We start from the raw sequence: 18,367 nt of genomic DNA, 5'->3' as shown, positions 1-18,367 counted from the left end.
TTTCTTTCATCACATTCTTCTTTAGCGCCTTCTCTTTGGGCTGGCAGCAGACTTGAAAAATCTCTCTCAGACCCACTGGGACTGTCCATTCCTGTTTTAAAGGACAAGTCCCACTGTTAAAGACCATTGGCTACACTAATTAGGGATGATGCAAAATGAGATTCCAAACATCTGGAACAGCTCACAAAGATTATTCCAGGCATTTTAGGCAGTTAAGATTTATACCTGGCATAGTTCTAAATAGCTGGACTATTCCTGCCAAAGATTATCTGTTAACACAAAGATGGTCTTATAGAAAGTCAGAAGTAACTATAGCAGCCAGTCACATTTTTATTGATAACACGGAACAAATGAAAAGTACTGAGTTGGTAAGTCTCATGTTATCTGTTCATATCAGGAAACACTTGGTCATACATTTATGAGAGTTAACTCATTTTTGTGTTCATAAAATAAACTGTTTTTTATTTCCTTTATAGAGAAGATCAATGCTCTGGTACAAAAATGAAGTGGGTTTAAGACACACCACATTGCAAATACACATGGGAACCAAGGAACCTGGTTTTGTTACACACCATGGGTGACCTGACAAGGTGAGCTACAGAATATTCTTTGACTAATCCTAATCTGACATTCTGATGTCATTCTGAAATCTTTCTCCTGTTTTCGGTGTCCTTTGGGAACGTTTACAATAGAACTTTACATCAAATATAGGCCATAAATTACTGCATATGAGATGTTACGACATACTCAAGATAAAGCGAATTAATGAATTGTTTTACTTGTAATTTCTGTATTTTATTCTGCATTTCATTTTTCCCATATGTCTAAAGAAGTGGACATAATCCACGAAAGTTCACATTAAAATATAATGGTTAGTTTTTAAGGTGTCATATGTTTTTGCTTTGCTTTGTTTCTTTGGATTTTGCCTGATATATCTTTTCCCGTTGTTACCTAGGATGAAAGTGTCAGCATTTTGGCCTGTTTCCACTGCATTTTCCATTCATGACTTAAGTTAGAGTATGCAACTAGTCCAGTTAGCTCTAACTCTGGCAAAAAGGGAAAATATATATTTATTACATCCAAATCAAATAAAATGTTTATGTATAAGGGTAGCAATAAATGCTCTTTACAGCCCCACAGTTTCTTTCAATTTGAGATGCCGCAAAATGGTGTCAAAGTCATGTCATATTTGTTGGGTCTGGTTGGCACTTTCAAATGTAAATCTCAATATTGCTCCATAAAACATATTACTGATTTTAAAAAGTAGATGGCAGAAAAGTATAACTCTAGAGGGCAGAATAATATCATGTGCAAATTATGTAGAGCAGATCTTGGCAAATATCTTATAACTTGTGCACATTTGCATTTATAATTCTGAACTTCCTCAGCTTTAGATCACAGCACTTCTGAATTGATTTAATATTTGTTTTTATGCAGGCAGCCCTGAAGAAACAGATAAGGGTTTCAATTGTCCCCCGTTATTCTCCTTTCACCTTTTTATCTATCAGTTCATGATAATCAAAGCAGTGAAGACTTTCGACCCAGCATTTGTTATCACATTTGGAAGGAGTAAAATCTAGTTAACTACTACAAACTGTTGGTCCTCTGCACTTCAGTTCATTGTAGCAATTGTGTGAGAGATGTTTCACTTGAAGCATTCTGTGACTCTTATTGTAGAGTCAGATATTATGAAAGCATTCCTCATTTATCCATTTGCGTTCTGATGGATAATAGAAGGCTGTCCTAATCTTCTTCCAGGCAAATTGCCACTTAGAGCAGGCCTAAAATGGAAACAATCTGTTTTCTAAAGTTCTGTTTTGCATTATAGTTGCAAAAGCCAACTACATATAGATGTGGTTTTACCTTAACAGAAAAAAATAAACAGTGATTTATTTGAATAAGGAATAATTTCAGGGCTGAACGATACATTCCCAAAGAACTGCATCACATAATTCTCCTCGTTTCTGATTTATTCAACAGTATAGCAAAGTTCTTTTTCTGTGGAATAGCTGCCTCCTGCTTTGGTATTACTGTATTAACTAAAGAACCTTCTTAGTTCTAGGAAGATCATTCTCTTTCACTGATGGCAGGCTCAGCTCTTAGAGGAAAAAATGACAAGTTTGATAGAAGAAAATCATCAAACTGATGACAAATACAGTTCAGAGGTACAAATGAAAAGCAGAAACAATTTAATCCTCTTGCATTCATGTATACATTATGACATATAAACACGCACACACACACAAGTCTTGACTCATGCAGGGAAAGAAGAACTATCAATTGCTTTTTAAAAGGAGATGTATCAGAAAGACAACATGGAGTCTGATATGCTAAAACCTGAAACTTTAACTCTCACTGGACAATAATAAACCAGAACTAGGAACATGAGGAGAAGAAAAATCTCAGCGCCACTTCCCCATCTCTCATACTCACAGTTGCCATGCGAAATACTGATTGGCTCAGGATCTTCTGGGAAATCAGCCCCAGCAAAGTGTAGCAGTGTGAAATATAGCAGCAAGGCTTCTGACCTCATAGTAGTTCAGCTGGGAGACAATTTCTTCAGTTCGCCCCTGTAAAACATAAAACAAGGAAGGCATTCAGATGGGTTTTCTACCAACTCACACCGAGTCACTCCAAAGCAAAAAAACAAAAAACAAAACAAAAAACAGGCCTTGAAGAGCCAACCTGTCACAAAGGTGACTCTCCCACTTTTCACACATTCTCTATGTGAAGTAACAAGCATGTTCCTTTTGAAAGAACAAGAACACACACCCATAACAAGCCCCACAAGGCGCTCAAAGATAGCGGCACCAACATCCTTCCCCCCCCTTTAAACTTGAAAATGTTGCAGCTGTCAAGGAATACTTCTCTTCATCCCACTCCTCCTCCTCCTCCTGTTACCACTTTACTTTAACCAATAAATGTTCTATGAACAGGCTTGGCCTTACAGCTTGGCAGGATCAGGCAATTTCCTCTGACAGCAGATGCTGGGAGTTGTTCCCCCCGAATCCCACCAACACTGGCAGTTCTCCTTCCCTGGGAGACTGACTGGTGTGTTTCACCGTGTGTTGCATCTCCAATGGAGGAACACAAGCCCATTATCAGCACTAAAGTGAGATGCAACTGCCATGTCAGCCAGCTTCTGTACAAGAAATGAGAGGGAGATCGTTTCTTTTGCCTTACTTAGCGAATGACTTAGTTCAACCCTGCATGTAAGTTCCAGTTGTAAGAGCTAGAATTATGTTTAAATATTGAATTATTACTGAATACATTTAAAATAAATTATTCAGTTATTATTTAGAAACAAGATTAATAATAATAATAATAATAATAATAATAATAATAATAATAATAATAATAATAATAATAATAATAATAATAATAATAATAATAATAATAATACAGTGGTGCCTCGCACAACGGGTGCCTCGCACAACGATGAATTCACACAACGATGCCTTTTTCTGTTAAATTTGCCGCCTCACACAGCGATATTTCCTATGGGGGATTTTCACACAACGATGTCTCTTTTTCGTTCCTGTAAAAGTGTCTTACAATGTTTGGAAGCCGTTTTAAATGCTTGCAATGGTTAGCCCACCTCCTGAACCCTATGGAAACTGATTTTGGTGTTGTTCTGACACTTCGTTAATTTATGGTAATTTTTTGTTTTCTCCATTGGAAACCATTAGACAGACCATTCAATGGTTTTCAATGGAGAAAACAAAAAATTACCATAAATTAACGAAGTGTCAGAACAACACCAAAATCAGTTTGCATAGGTTTCAGGAGGTGGGCTAACCATTGCAAGCATTTAAAACGGCTTCCAAACATTGTAAGACACTTTTACAGGAGCGAAAAAGGACTTCGCAAAGCCATTGAAATGTATTGAGTCGGCTTCAATACATTCCAATGGAGGAAACATTGTTTCACACAGCGATGTTTCCTATGGGGATTTTCACTCAGCGATGGCAATCCGTTCCAATTGGAACGGATTAACCGGTTTTCAATGCATTCCTATGGGAAATGGTGTTTCACAGAACGATGTTTCACACAACGTTGATTTTTTTGGAACCAATTAACATCGTTGTGTGAGGCACCACTGTAATAATAATAATAATAATAATAATAATAATAATAATAATAATAATAATAATAATAATAATAATAATAATAATAATAATAATAATAATAATAATAATAATAATAATAATGGGTTTTTTTTAGGTACCAGAGTGGCCTGGCAGCCAGATGGGCGGTATAAAAATCAAATAAATGAATAAATACTTTTACATTTACCATTCCTTCCTTTCAGGTGCAGCCTATGACTGTGGAGCTTGCCTATGGCCATAAATATTTTAAATAAACAAACAAACAGAATGTCCATCCTTGAGTGAAATTTGTGCTGTTTTGTACTACTGGTGGTATTCACCCAAAGTTCTCACATACAAACAAAAAACTTCTTCAACAACAGGAAGACTAGATGTTAAGGAGAAGACTTCTTCCCTAGTGTATGATCTTAAGGGATTTAATGAAGATAAGCGAGGTCCAATCACTCTGTGGATGGAAGACCAACTAGGTCCAACTTGACGTGGAAGACATAAGCTGGGGTATTAATTCAATAAATGATATTTAAAACAATTTAACTTTCTTCAAAAATTGTTCATGTTTGTATATCAACTTCTTTTGTTTTAATATGGATAAACATTCAGTCGTGTGTGTTTTCAGTGTAAAGCACTGTAAATCAGAGACGGTGACTGACCAAGATTCCAGGGAAGTATTCCAACTACCAGGTCTGTTGAGTAGAAACATAACTAGATGGTGGCTCAGGCCAAACATTAAATACTCTTTAGGTTTAACAAGGGATTAAAGGACAGTCTAAGAGACTGCTTCAAACTTGTAAGAGTTCTAAATCAAGCACAGCATGGGGCAGGGGTTGGGCATGATGGATGGACGACAGTGAATATGTCATGAGACTTTGCCATAAAAATATGGAGCCATAAATTTAGACATTAGAAAAACCAATATACCAAGCTGCAATAAAATACGGGTGAATGGAACCACTTTTGCCTCCCACCTGTCACATTCCAGTCATGTGTTCACTTTATTCATTTTTAAAAGCAGCTAAATCTTTAAAAATACAAGAACAAGCAACTTCTGATTTAGCGTGTGGGGGAAAACTCTTCTACACAATACAGCAAAATATCACAATTTCTAGACAAATTTCATGGAGATGATGACCAACAAATCAGTGTAATGGGTTATGGATTCTTTTCATCTTTTCCAGAGTTGAAACTCTTTTGCATAGCTTGCCAAAGATTATCTTTTTAGACAAAGTAGTTTTATTACCGTCTGTCCATCAGTCTAGATTTATGTGAAGAAAGTCAGATTTTGTAACCAAGCTAGCTTTTGAAAGTCTATTTGGCAAACAAAGTGCTAACTTGCCCTTTTGAAACGCCATTTAATATGAGATACCTATGTGTCCTTTCTTTGTGCCAAAAAAAGCATTAACAAGCCCTGTTTCATTTTAGAATGTAATTTGTCAGCCCCTCTCAGTTTTTAATCATTTATCTAGTTGGAGACACTGCAGTAATTAATTTGGCAATTTGGACATGTGCTTTTAAAATGAAACATTACATCCTACTACAGCTGGGAAAGTGAAATGGATATTCTATAGAACACTACCAAGGAACCTCAGAGTGATGCAAGAGAAATTATTTTACTCCCTCATTCATTTGTACACATCAGTTTTAACATCTGTCTGTCTGCCTTTGTGTGTGGCAAATTTTGAGTCAAACTGCTCTGGGATTTCCCACAGGGAAAATATAATAGCATCAGTTTGGAAAACTCACAAGAGAAACTGACAGGTTATCATACAAGCTTATATGAGAAACATTATTTAATACGGTATTTACAATATTTTAACCTGCTATTTAGCTACCTGAAGCAGAAAAGAGGAAGAAGATGAGGCATAAAAAACTTGAGAAGAAACAAAATGTCTAGATGGAATAGTGACAAGCACCTATCCACATTTGCCTGTCCAGAAAATGATGGCTATAGCCTTCTAGACCCAATAAAGTAATCTTAATTCTAAACAACGTAGTCTCTTTAAACCAAAGCCTTTAGTTTAACAAGTAGAATTGACCTGGTTTTTCTAACTTATATTGATGTGACCTGCAGAGAGGTATTTGTTGCATACATCATATTATTACCACATCCTTCTAAGGAACCAAGCAACATTCAAAGGCTATGTTATTTAAACTCATAAAAATAATGCAAGACAGGCCACTATAAACTACATGGGTATTTAGGCCAACCCAATTTACTCCACCAGTGCAAAACAATGGTCACCTACATGACTGGAAGCATCAATTTGCACTACCCAAATCCTAGAATGTATGTCAAGACATCCTGGGTGGTGACCACATTCCAAGAGCCATGCCTAATGACATCATTAGAAATAACTCAGTACATTTTTGTGTGAACAGGCAAGGAGAGAATCAAATACAATTAGCCTAAATATTTATAGTACTCACTATTAGCATGCAACTAATATAACAGACATATGACAAGTATGATATCCCATCAGCAGGTCACCTATGCTCCACAACCTGTACATGTCAAGGGGTCTATCCAGAGAAGTGGAAACCTTGCCTTTGCAGTTTACTAGCTAATGGGCAGATGCATCTGTCCTGACAGTATACGATGCTGCTTTCTTATGCTTGTTTATGCTAAATGCAAAATCATGCCTGAAAAGGGCTTTGTTATACATTATTCCATTCAGAAAAACTTGAGTAATCACTAGAAAATATGAGTACCTAAGCTTAATAATTGTATGATGATTTACTTTTACCCACTTTATTATTGCAATTCCCTTATAATTATGTTGTCCCATTTGTCAAAAATACTTTCCCTCAACTGCAAGCACACTACAGAGTTTTAGTATAAAAGAAACCATAAGAGTGTTCAGCCATATATACCATGGGGCACATAAGCCCTATGGTATATATGTCAAGTATATCATTAAAGACCAGAACACATATAACTTAGTCATACATATAGTATAGCTAGACTTTGAAATGTCTTCCAGGGCACAATAGCTATAACTAGTATTTTACTGTAATAAAAATGTAATTGTATGACACTACACATGAAGAAATGCACCTTACTTACACTAAAGTGTCATTCAAAAATTTATAAACAAAAGGGAAGTCTGAATGTTAAAGGGTCCTACCTAAGGTGGACCACGGTTTTGCGATTTTTACAGGTTTGTATTTAAAACTGGATGCCAACACATCTTTCACTTTGTTCAAATATACTTCAATATCGCAAATATAGGTATACAGTGGTGTCTCTACTTACGAACATCCCAACTTACGACCATTTCAAGTTACAACCAGTCCCCGCTGCAAAATTTTGCTTTTACGAACTGAAAAAGGCAGGGAAAAAAGGTGGGAAATTCAAATTGCTAACTGTAGGTGGTGAAGAGGCTGGTTCTTTGTAGCTCTTTCTTCCCAGCAGTTAGAAAGTGTGCGATTGGAGGAGGCTGCCTGGTAAGGTTCTGGGTGGGTTTTGCAACGTGGTTTAGGGCTGGGGGATATGTTTCTGTGCTATGTTGTTGTTTTGTTTTTTGATGATTGTTTTTTTGGCAGTCCCAGCGCCTTTGGGGCTTGCTTCACTGCTTATTTTTAGTGTGGGTTTTTTTAAAGCCCCAGAGACAGAGCTTGCTTTGCTGTTTATTTTTTGGGTTTTTTTTTAAAGCCCCAGCGATGAAGCCTGCTTTACTATTTATTTTTGTCTTTCTTTTTTTTAAAGCCCCAGCGACGGAGCTTGCTTTGTTGTTAATTTTTGGTTTTCTTTCTTTTTTTTTAAGCCCCAGCACCTTCTATCCAGGCTTGCTGTGTGCTTTTTTTTTTTTTTTTTTGCCGGAACGGATTAGTTGTGTTCCAATGCATTTCAATGGAAAATGGTGGTTCGACGTACGACCATTTCGAGTTACGTCCGTCTTCTGGAACGGATTATGATCGTAAGTCAAGGCACCACTGTATTCCTTTTGTGTTTTAACAAATTCCATCCTGCCCCACTGCTGTCAGCATGTTGCACAAATGCAAAGCTATTCTGAAACTACAACGGAAGAATGACAGTTCATCCAGAAGTATCTTAAAGTCACTGAGATTTTTCATTATAAACCTTTTCTCACCCACAGGATCAGGCTGATCATTCAAACTGAGCACAGCTCATGGGGATTCTCTACAGTAGACAAATAGATGCTCTATGTTGCTTTCTGTCATCAGATCATCAGCTGCCTAACTGTGTGTATTATGTGAGAAGCTGCATTAAGACAGAGCTGATAAATCTTGGCCTTTCCACTTTTGGGATTCAAAAAACCCTACCAAAAACAGTTGTATGGAAGATATATTGCTCCTTTCTCCCTGTTAAACTTCCTGAACTTTTCAGCATCAACATGTTGAAAAGGTAGTTTACGACTGAAGCAACAGTTTATATAACATGAGCCATATTCCAATTGTACACTTTGGTAGCCAGTTTCAGCAGAACTTGGACTTTCACTCCTTGCCCCCCCCTGCCCAAATTAAAAAAAAAAACCCAACCCTGTTCTGACAGGAACTCCTAGTCTTTTACACCAGTTAACGAAGTGTTATTTTACACATTTTAAATCTGTAAAGGTATTACTGTATTTATTGTCATTTATTTATAGTATTTTAATATTGCCTTTCCACTTTAAATACAACTTTACAACCAATCTCAGAGTGGTTTACAACATTACACAATAGCAGACTTACACTTGTTACCAACTATAGATTCCTCTAGATGTCATCAACAATGAGTTACTCATGAGTATGATACTCGTGTCAGAAACATTGGTCCCTCTCTCTCTGTGGAGGCTAGCAGGGAAATCTCATTCACCCAACCAATACATTTCCATGGTGGCTGTGGACAACAGGAAGCCTTTTCCTCTGCCAACCCAGCCATTTGCTTGAAGCTCTCGGGTGAGTTCTCACACATGGCTGTCCCAAAACTTTAACATGCCAGCTAGCTGTAATAGAGATTCTGCATTACAAAAGGAACAACACAGAGAGAATGAGAAGGTCCTTACTGGGCCTGCTTAATTATGTGAGAGTTCAAAGCCAAAATCAGAGATGTGGGGGACAGCCTTCATGATATCACAAGGAGTGGGTCCTTCTGTAACACTGCAGAAGGAATACATGTACACATACGCTTAAGTGAGAAATTGAGATGAATAATGTGGCTGTTTTCCACTACTGTACTTAAATGTGACATGCAACTCAGAGGTCAATTATTTGATTATTTCTCTCTCTCTCTCTCTCTCTCTCTCTCTCTCTCTCACACACACACACACACACACACACACACACACACACACACACACACACACACACACACACACACACACACACACACACACACACACACACTTTAATGAATGTGGGAAATTGTGCTTCTACATCCACCCTTCCAAACGCCAGGAAATGGCCTGACATTGCTAAACAGTATCATGCCCATGTTGCCATCAGGAAGAAAGGCTTTACATAGCAAAGGTCAGCTGAATGTTGACAAAACTGATGGCAGCAGTCAAGATAGTCTGCAGCAGGGGTCCTCAACCCCCGGTCCTTAGCCAGGTACCAGGCTGTGGCCTTGGCAGGACCGGGCCACAGAGATAGATCTCCCCTCCTTGCACACCCACCTGCACACACATGTGCCCGCCCACCCATGCATGTGCGCACGGGTGCCTGGCCCACCCACACAAGTGCGCCTTGCCCACCCGCAAGTGTGCCCCGCCTACCCGCACAAGTGTACTCTGCCCACCCACAAGCGTGTGCCACCCATCCCCACATGCATGCAAGCGCGCCCCACCCACCCGCGCACAGACCCCCCCCACCAGTCTGTGGTTTGGAAAATGTTGGGGACCCCTGGTCTACAGGATATCATCTTGTGCTCACTATGATTCACAAAGTGACATCAATCAGTTAACCACTTCTCACCCAAACACAAAACAATTGACACGTCTTTTCTTTTTACAAGAATGAATGGTTGAGACTGCAAGCAGCTGGCTGAAACCTCACAACCCTCATTACTCTATTCTTTTACAGTGGATCCTCGACTTACGGAATTAATCCGTATTGGAACTGTGGCCGCAGGTCAAAAATTCCATAGGTCGAGGGTCCATTTCCCATAGGAATGCACTGAAAACCATTTAAGTTGTTCCAGCCAAAGGAAAAAAACATCCAGGGCTTCCAAAGCTGCACCCCTTGCTCTCTGCCTTCTGTCCCCACTGTCCTCTGCCTTCCGGAAGCCGGAAAAATGAAAGCCGCTCTGCGCTCGCTGTCAGCTTTGGGCTTTCGGGGATTAGAAAGCTCAAAGCTGACAGCGGGCACAACATGCAGCCTATGGACTGGAAGGGGGAGGCAGGGAGCGCCAAATTTGAATTTGGTGCTTTCCCTGCCTCCCCCTTCCAGTCCATAGGTTGCTTCTCCGACCGCAAGTCGAAGTGAAACTTTGCGGTGGGAGATGTCCGTAGGTCGAAAAGTTCATAAGTGGAGCCGCACGTAAGTCGAGACTCCACTGTATACGGTTATCACTCTACCATTCCTCAAAACACACCATTGACCTGTGCCTACTCTACTTACAACAGTAAAAATTCCAGTGTGATTTGCTAATGGAGTTTAATGCAATCAGCTCTTTCTGTATCTGCTCTACACACTATGTTTCAACTACTTCCTATCATCATATCTGAGAGGAGTTCTTTCTTTTCCTTTTTCCAGTCAAGGGTATTTCAAGATGGCTTTGGCTTGAAGCTTCGAAGTGTTATTTCACTACTGTATTGTTAAATCCAGGTGCCTTTCAGTAGAAGCAGACAAAATATGTCACCCAACCTGAAATCTGCTCAGGAGATGGGAGCTTCTCTTCTCCTCAAGCCTGACTACACGAACCTGCTGGAAGTAAAGATAAAAGGAGTAAAATAAAAGGAGAAGCAGATTCATCCTCCTCCTGGTTCCACTAGTAGAAGCCCTTGCATATGCAGATTCCATTTTGAGTCTGGATCCAAACAGATTTATTGTACCATGCAGAAACAAGTATTGTTCAACTATACTTGGGGAAGCTTCATCATACATTTACACAAGCAAAAACTGGGATAACTTTTAAATAATTATCCTTTTTCAATAAAATTTATTTTCAAGAGATACCTATCTTAACTGGATAGCTATCTAGTAATTCTGTAAGGCCTGGCGTCTTACAACTAAGACAAAACTAGTTCTCAGTGAAATGTCTTCTCCTGAGCACCATAGGTTTGGTGAAATTTACCAAACAGAAATCCCTAAATGAGAGAGATAAACTCTAGGAAAGATCAAATGCTACTAGTCAAGCGCTGTTACTTAACAATTACTTTGGAAATCATGTCACTTCCAGTCTGTACCACTTAGTTATTCCTCTAAATGAAAAACTAAACACCAGAAAAATCCAGACAATATTTTTGTTAAAAGCAAGTGTGCTGCTTATATACTGCCCCATAGTGCTTCAAGCACTCTCTGGGTGGTTTACAAGTTAATTATGCAGGCTACACATTGCCCCCCCCGCGAGCTGGGTACTCATTTTACCGACCTCGGAAGGATAGAAGGCTGAGTCAACCTTGAGCCGGCTACCTGGGATTGAACCCCAGGTCGTGAGCACAGTTTGGGCTGCAGTACAGCAGTTTAACCACTGCGCCACAAGCGCTGAGAAGATTATTGCTTGGAAAAATATTTTCCCTGACTATACGAGTCACATGAAAATGCAACACAACAATAGCAAAAAGCTTGAAAATAGATTTAGGCACATGAAAAAAAAAAACACCTTCAATTAATATGCAACACAAACTTGGTAATGCAGAAGAAAATCTCAGGAAATCAATGAGACTTCTGAATAAATATGGAAAGGACTGTGTTGCAATCTTAGTCACACTGAACAGGATATAAATTCCATTGAACTCCTTGCAGTTTAGTTTTGAGTAAATTTATTTAAGATCGCAGCCTTAGTGTTTTTAAGAACAAGATTTGTACATTATTTTTCTTTTGATTAATTGAGGAACCAAAGTTATTACTGTACCTATGTTCTCAAAAGCTGAGAAAGAAAACATTCTGCAAGTTTATTTTCTTGACATTGACACAAAGAACACAGAATTCCCTTGCTGGGCTAAATCAGAAGTCCATCTAGTTCTAAAAGGGAGCAAATATGTGACTGTCCTGGAGACATTGCAAGAAGATGAGCCAGGCTAGGCCAGGAACCACTTAACAACTGAAATGATGTGCTCAAAGGGTGACAGGAATGGGGGCACAAACATAGGGCCCTCTCTCATGTCACCACTCCACCAGTATGTAATACTAAACCTTTGTGTGTCCAGAGTTAAGGTCTGCATAGGTCTTTTGTAAACATGTTAGGGACATGGGGGCAGGGCTTACTTCCATCCCCATATCACCAACACCCTCTGAAACTTACATGTTTTCAAACCAAGAGATGGTGTTATTATCTTTAGCTATGATAGCTTACTCCAGCAAAGCATCACAAAAATGATCCGTCTGTTATTATAGACCTTTATCATCTGAACCACAGGCATGCTGTCATGAAAAAGGATGGGACCAACTGTGGTTATTCATTGTCATTGTTGGGTATTGGTCTGTTAATAGCTTCCCCAGTTAGAACACCCTGTCACATCTTCCTTTGTAAACCAAGTGCATTACATGGGGGAAAATGTCTTAGTGCTTGTCCTGAACCCATTGCAGGTAAGTTTTACTTGACTTTTAGTACTTTGACCTTGACTTTTAGTACTTTGAGACTGTATTGTTTCCACCATTTACTTAAACTGTTCCTAAGTTTCAGACCACTTCCTTTGCCATCAAAATTAACAAACAGTTTTTCCTTCATAAATATATTTTCCGCTAGGGAGAGACAGCTGTGGTGGGGAATGCAAACAAAAAAATAATAATATCCAGCTGTCTAATATGGATTAGGGGCCAACCTATCCATCTGGATGAAATGGTGATTCAGTATTCATCTTTGCAAAAGGGAACATTTAGGCAGGTGCAGGGACAGCTGGATATTTATGTCTGCCAGAACACTTCCATGCATGATGCTGTGGAATGTTTATAGACAGAGTTCCGAAACCATGACAAGACCCATGAAATAGATAGGCTTCTTAGGTAGCTACAGTTGGGGGCTGATTCCTTACATTTGTCCAAATGCTTTCTGATCAGTGTGTATAATACTATGGTGGTAGTTTATCCTTCCTATTTTTAATTTGATTTTTATTTACTTAAAGACAAATAGGGTCTATTTTTTATATCACAGAGAATGGAAAAAAGAAAGTAAAAAAGTAAAAAAGTAAAAAAGAAGGCGAAATTGTGATCGAATTCTTCAGAGTTGCATTGCTTGGCACTATATATATATACACACCTTGTGTAGTATGAATTTTAATTATGCAAATAATATCTTAAAAATGCATACATTTTGATTGGTGCCATAATAGCCTTCTTTAAATCCTTGATCCAGGATTGTTTATGCTTTTTGTAAAATATGGAAATCAAACACCTCATTTGAGACAAATATTTCTTTAAACAATGACTCCATTTGGTTGTTGAAACAAGCTATGATTATGACAGAAATAAGCCATAGAAAGTCTTGGTCTTACACACTGCTCTCTCCCCTCTCCTCATTCAGTGTGAGAAGGGAGAGATTCAGAAGTCTCTAAGTTTAAACTAAAGGCTCGTCTTTTTGTGGACCAGCCCAATGAACAGTGGCTAGTTTTGACTATGGTATGTTTGAGACAAGCTGATTTCAATCCACAGGATTTGAAGATGGCTTACTTGAACAGACCACAGTAACAACTAACCACATTTTGGAGTTTGGATATGAAACTAATCTGAAGTTAATAAAAAACAGAAGCAGAAGCTTCTGGTCTTCTCACAGCTGTGCCTGAAGAAAAATGTAGATGGGAGGAACAAACCTTCAGCCCATACCCATGTTGATAATGATGCTCCAACAGAGCCACTATCTTAGAGGAGGCACTCTGAGGTTGAAAGCCATTATGTCTACTCAGTACTTCGAACAGTGTGAATCCCTTAATTTTATCTAGTGGCTCTCCAATTTTCAAATCATTTGGAGAATCCTTAAGTCAACATATACAGTGCTACAGCGCTGATCAAATTTGAGAAAGTCATTAAATTATAATAATCTCATCAGAACATTTTGATAGGTTCTGTATGAAACTGGCAGAAAGGAGGTAGAAAACAAGTCTGACCCCCGCCACAAGGTAGAATTATGGCTATAATCCTGCGGCTCAGCATAGTAAGCCACCCTGGAGTATGCCCATTGAATCAGAGCGGATTTTGTGAGTCATCTTCTCCATAAGTTTCATTGTTTCTAATGGGCCTATTCTAGTGCGACTTACTATACTAAGCAACAGAATTTCACCCATTACCTGACTTCTGGAAAGCACACTTTCCTCATTTTTAAGGAAAGATATTTATACTCTCTATTATATGGTACTTTCGAGTGAAGAAAATGTTGCAATGAGTAAACATGGACACTATACCATATAAATTACATCTTATGGAATCTGAAAGAAAATAGATCATCCTGACCAGACTCAATAGCTCTTCATGGATGGTGCTCTTGCCTTTTATAGTGTTTGTTAAAGATTCACCATTAAATAAATATGTTTGCCAAAATTAAATAAGGGAGCTGGAAATCTATAATTATTAATTCATGTTTTTTTTTAAATTAAAGATGCCGTTCAACAGGGATGTGTGAAGACACAGAGGTACAATATAGTTAAAGCAGTGTGGAGAAAAATAATTAGACTTTTACTCTCCTAGTGCTGTGATCATGTGTTGGCAAAGCAAAGTAAGGCAATTCTTAAAATGGGAACAGCCCAAACCAAAAAAAAAAAAAAAAAAAAAAAAAATTATAACTTTTAAACTGAGCTTCAGATCAACACCAAGTTTGGAACTATCATTCACAGAAGAGGGCACCCTATGTAGACCATCTTGACTGCTGATATGGGTGTTGTTAACATTTAGGCTGCCTTGGCTATGTGAAGCCTGGCATCCTTTTTCTTGCTGGAAATGCAAGCACGATACTATGCAGCAACAGCGGACCATTTCCTGGTGCTTTAAATCATATATACAAAAGTACAATGTTCTATATTCATAAAACAGAGGCTTTTGAAGAACTGAATTTCCGGGTTGTTTTAAATGGAAGCACTGTATACATAAACTATACATACATTCCAACAGCAACTCCTTTATGTAGAATTACTCAGTGCTAGAGGATCCCCAAAGATGATCACATGATCTGTAATATGCTTGTTGGCATCCTTTTTCATGCTGGCAATGCGGCCATGATATTGTGCAGCAATATTGGATCCTATCCTGGTATTTTGAATTGTGAGTACAGAATCACAATCTCATACTTTCATAAACTGAAGTGTTTTTTTTTAAAAAAAGAACTGAATATCTTAGCTGACATTGTGCATGTTATTACTCTTTTTATTTTATGCTCTGTCTCAGGCATGAATTATGCAAGATTTGTAGTAAGTTAACCCAATTATTCATCACAACAATGATAGCTGCAGGCAGGAAATATAAAAAAGCAAACAGGCCCTATTGTCGCTTTTGACAAACGATTTCAAAATAAGACAGTAAAATAACACAGGATGTAATTTTTCATAACAAAACAATGATTCCAATATTGTTGAAAAAGAGTACCTAGTATCTTCTTCTCAAGCATGCACCGTTTGTAACATATAATATCTAACGTAACTGCTGAATTGAATCATTGGAGCCATGACCCCATTATTTTCTATGCAACACAGCTGAAAAGTCCTTGGCAAGGGTCCTATCTGAAAAGGGTGCTTGCAGGCTCAACAGCAGACATTCTGTGTCACTTCTGTTCCATTTTGGAAGAGTTTATTTTCTATCTGCTAGTGCCATTTTTAGCGCGTCATAGCTGCTTAAATTGTGTCACCCAGGGTTGGGAACCACTGCTGTAAGGGACAGACTGATTTTTGAATTTTCACTTACTAAAAAAAACACTTCTCTTTTTTCTACAGGAAGATAATACTACTCAGAATTTGGAAAGAACACATTACAAATAGTTTTGCTACCTGTAATATATTACTGTTTTAAAAAATGGTATAATAACTGATGATACCATTATTTCATTGTGTAATGACTAATGTCTGTTTATCCCTAAAATATAGCTTTTAGGATTTAGGGGATTTTTGCATATTTAAAGTACATACATTTACATTAAAAAACTCACTAGTCATGAGCAATACAAGTACTCCTTTAAGAGAAAAAAACACCATCAAATTACTTTTTAAAAGTTGCAAGCTTCCAGTTACTTTTAAAAAGTAACACTCCAAGCTTGAGTCACTTGAGTCACTCCAATATTCACCTTTGCAAGCACTATGGTGTATGTATTGCATTTGTATGCACAAGATATTAACAACGGGAGACAGAAACTTCACAATGCATACTGAATTTATGCAGAGATAAGTGTTGTGTTATTTTTTTTAATCCCTAGTTATTGTGAGGCTTCATTTTTTGGGGGGAAATAGATTATTTTTGTTGAAGTCTTTCTCCTGTTCCTGTTGTTCTTTCCAGACTTATTTGGTACATTTTCTAAACAAAGCAAAACCTGCCCTAGTGTATCATGCCCCTCAGGATCAACTGGCATCTTTAATTAGCAATGTGTGGCAATAATAAAATGTGTAAACAATGTTCATTCCGATTAAAATGATAGTAGAAGATTCTTTGCCTAAATCAAACTCAGATTCCACATACAGTAGTATGTACAATAAGGAAGTCAATTCCACATGAATGCTGTATCTATGCCTTATATGTTCCTGAAAAAAGGCAAAAGGGAAATAGAAACAAGCAGTGGACTCAACAACAACAAAACCTTCGCTCCTAGAGAACTGTTGTGACTTCCACGTACCTCGTATATCTGATGCCCCAGCCAGCCAGTATATTAAGCTAAACTGTTTTAACAGACCAGGGGTGTGGAACCTGCAGCCCTCCAGACCTCTACTCCCATTGGCCCAGCTTAAGACCAATAGTCAGAGATAAGAGTACACTGGAAGTTCAGCAACATCTGGGGGGCCACAGGGTCCCTACCTTGTCACAGATTAAATAAAACCCTCTCTTATTATTGGTTGGGCATTTACTTGGGCATAGACACCTATCAATGCCAAAGAAGCAATACAGTGGGGTCTTGACTTGAGAACTTAATCCGTATTGGAAGGCGGTTCTCAAGTCAAAAAGTCTGTAAGTCAAGTCTCCATTGACCTACAGTGCATTGAAAACCGATTAATCCCGTAACAGGCCGTTTTTGTTCCATTTTGGTTTTTTTCTGGTCTGTAAGTCAATTCTCAGGCTGCAAGTCAAACCTAAATTTTGCGGCCAGAGAAGTCTGTAACTCAAAAAGTCTGTAAGTCAAGCCGTCTGTAAGTCAAGGGTCCACTGTAGTAATTTGATAGAAAACAAATGGATTTCAGCACTCCTATGTGATGTTGTGGATGGTAAATATCAAACACTGTAATATAATCCTACATTTCTCTTGGGAGTATGACCTCACAGGATTATACATACTGGCCATGGGCAGAACCCATCTGTTGGTTCATCATGGTGGTTGGGGGATTCTGGCAGTTGTAGGCCAAAAATTTATTTTCCCAAATTCTGGGTAAAGCACCATCTAATGCAGCATCCTGTATGCGACTTAAAAGAAGAGTAGATCTGGTTGGCCCAAGAAGTTACACAGGAATGAGTACAACTGAATGTGATGCCTGTAAGTACAGCAGCTGAAAGGCCATGAACTGAAAAACTGCTCTTATTTGTTTCCACAGCAAACAAGTTATATGAGCACTTAATTATGGGGCCCTTTTTGCCCAGCATAGCAGCACTTCAAATATTTTCTAAATGTCAGAAGACCCAGCCTTTGTATCAATCTTTCATATACTTATTACTGTCAAGTCCCTCATTATCCAGAATGGGAGCTGAATCATCTCCCAACCTAAGCCACTTGCAGCTCTTAATGGTCCAGGAAAGTTTATTTACATTTGAACTAGGACTACACCTGCACAAAAGAGTGAGGGTAGAAAGAGTGGCCCTTGCACAGAGTCAGACAGTGATCTCTCTGACTCAGAACTGTCAGTGCTAATACACGAACAAGTGCTGAAACCAGCATTCTGCAGCTCAACATGCTAATCAGTTTATGGGGGCCAGTAAAGTTGCCCCTTCTGTGTCCACTTCTGTGACATTTCAGTAGCAAAGAAGGCCTTTACCCATGGGAAGGA

At 38.5% G+C, this 18,367-nt stretch overlaps 1 protein-coding gene across 10 annotated transcripts in view; it reads right to left on the bottom strand.

The window, feature by feature from the left end:
* SEMA6A (semaphorin 6A) overlaps window positions 1–18,367 on the bottom strand; it is a 193,144-nt gene that overhangs the window by 93,720 nt on the left and 81,057 nt on the right. For all 10 annotated transcript variants that reach the window (XM_020780052.3, XM_020780055.3, XM_072992437.2 and 7 more), the window contains exon 2: window positions 2,434–2,570. In XM_020780052.3, coding sequence (XP_020635711.3) covers window positions 2,434–2,533 — 100 coding nt within the window. In that variant the 5' untranslated portion in view covers window positions 2,534–2,570. The remainder of the gene's footprint in view (window positions 1–2,433; window positions 2,571–18,367) is intronic.

This window comes from Pogona vitticeps, chromosome 2, assembly GCF_051106095.1.
Source record: "Pogona vitticeps strain Pit_001003342236 chromosome 2, PviZW2.1, whole genome shotgun sequence".
NCBI lineage: Eukaryota > Metazoa > Chordata > Lepidosauria > Squamata > Agamidae > Pogona > Pogona vitticeps.
This window is presented reverse-complemented; position numbering and strand designations above follow the sequence as displayed.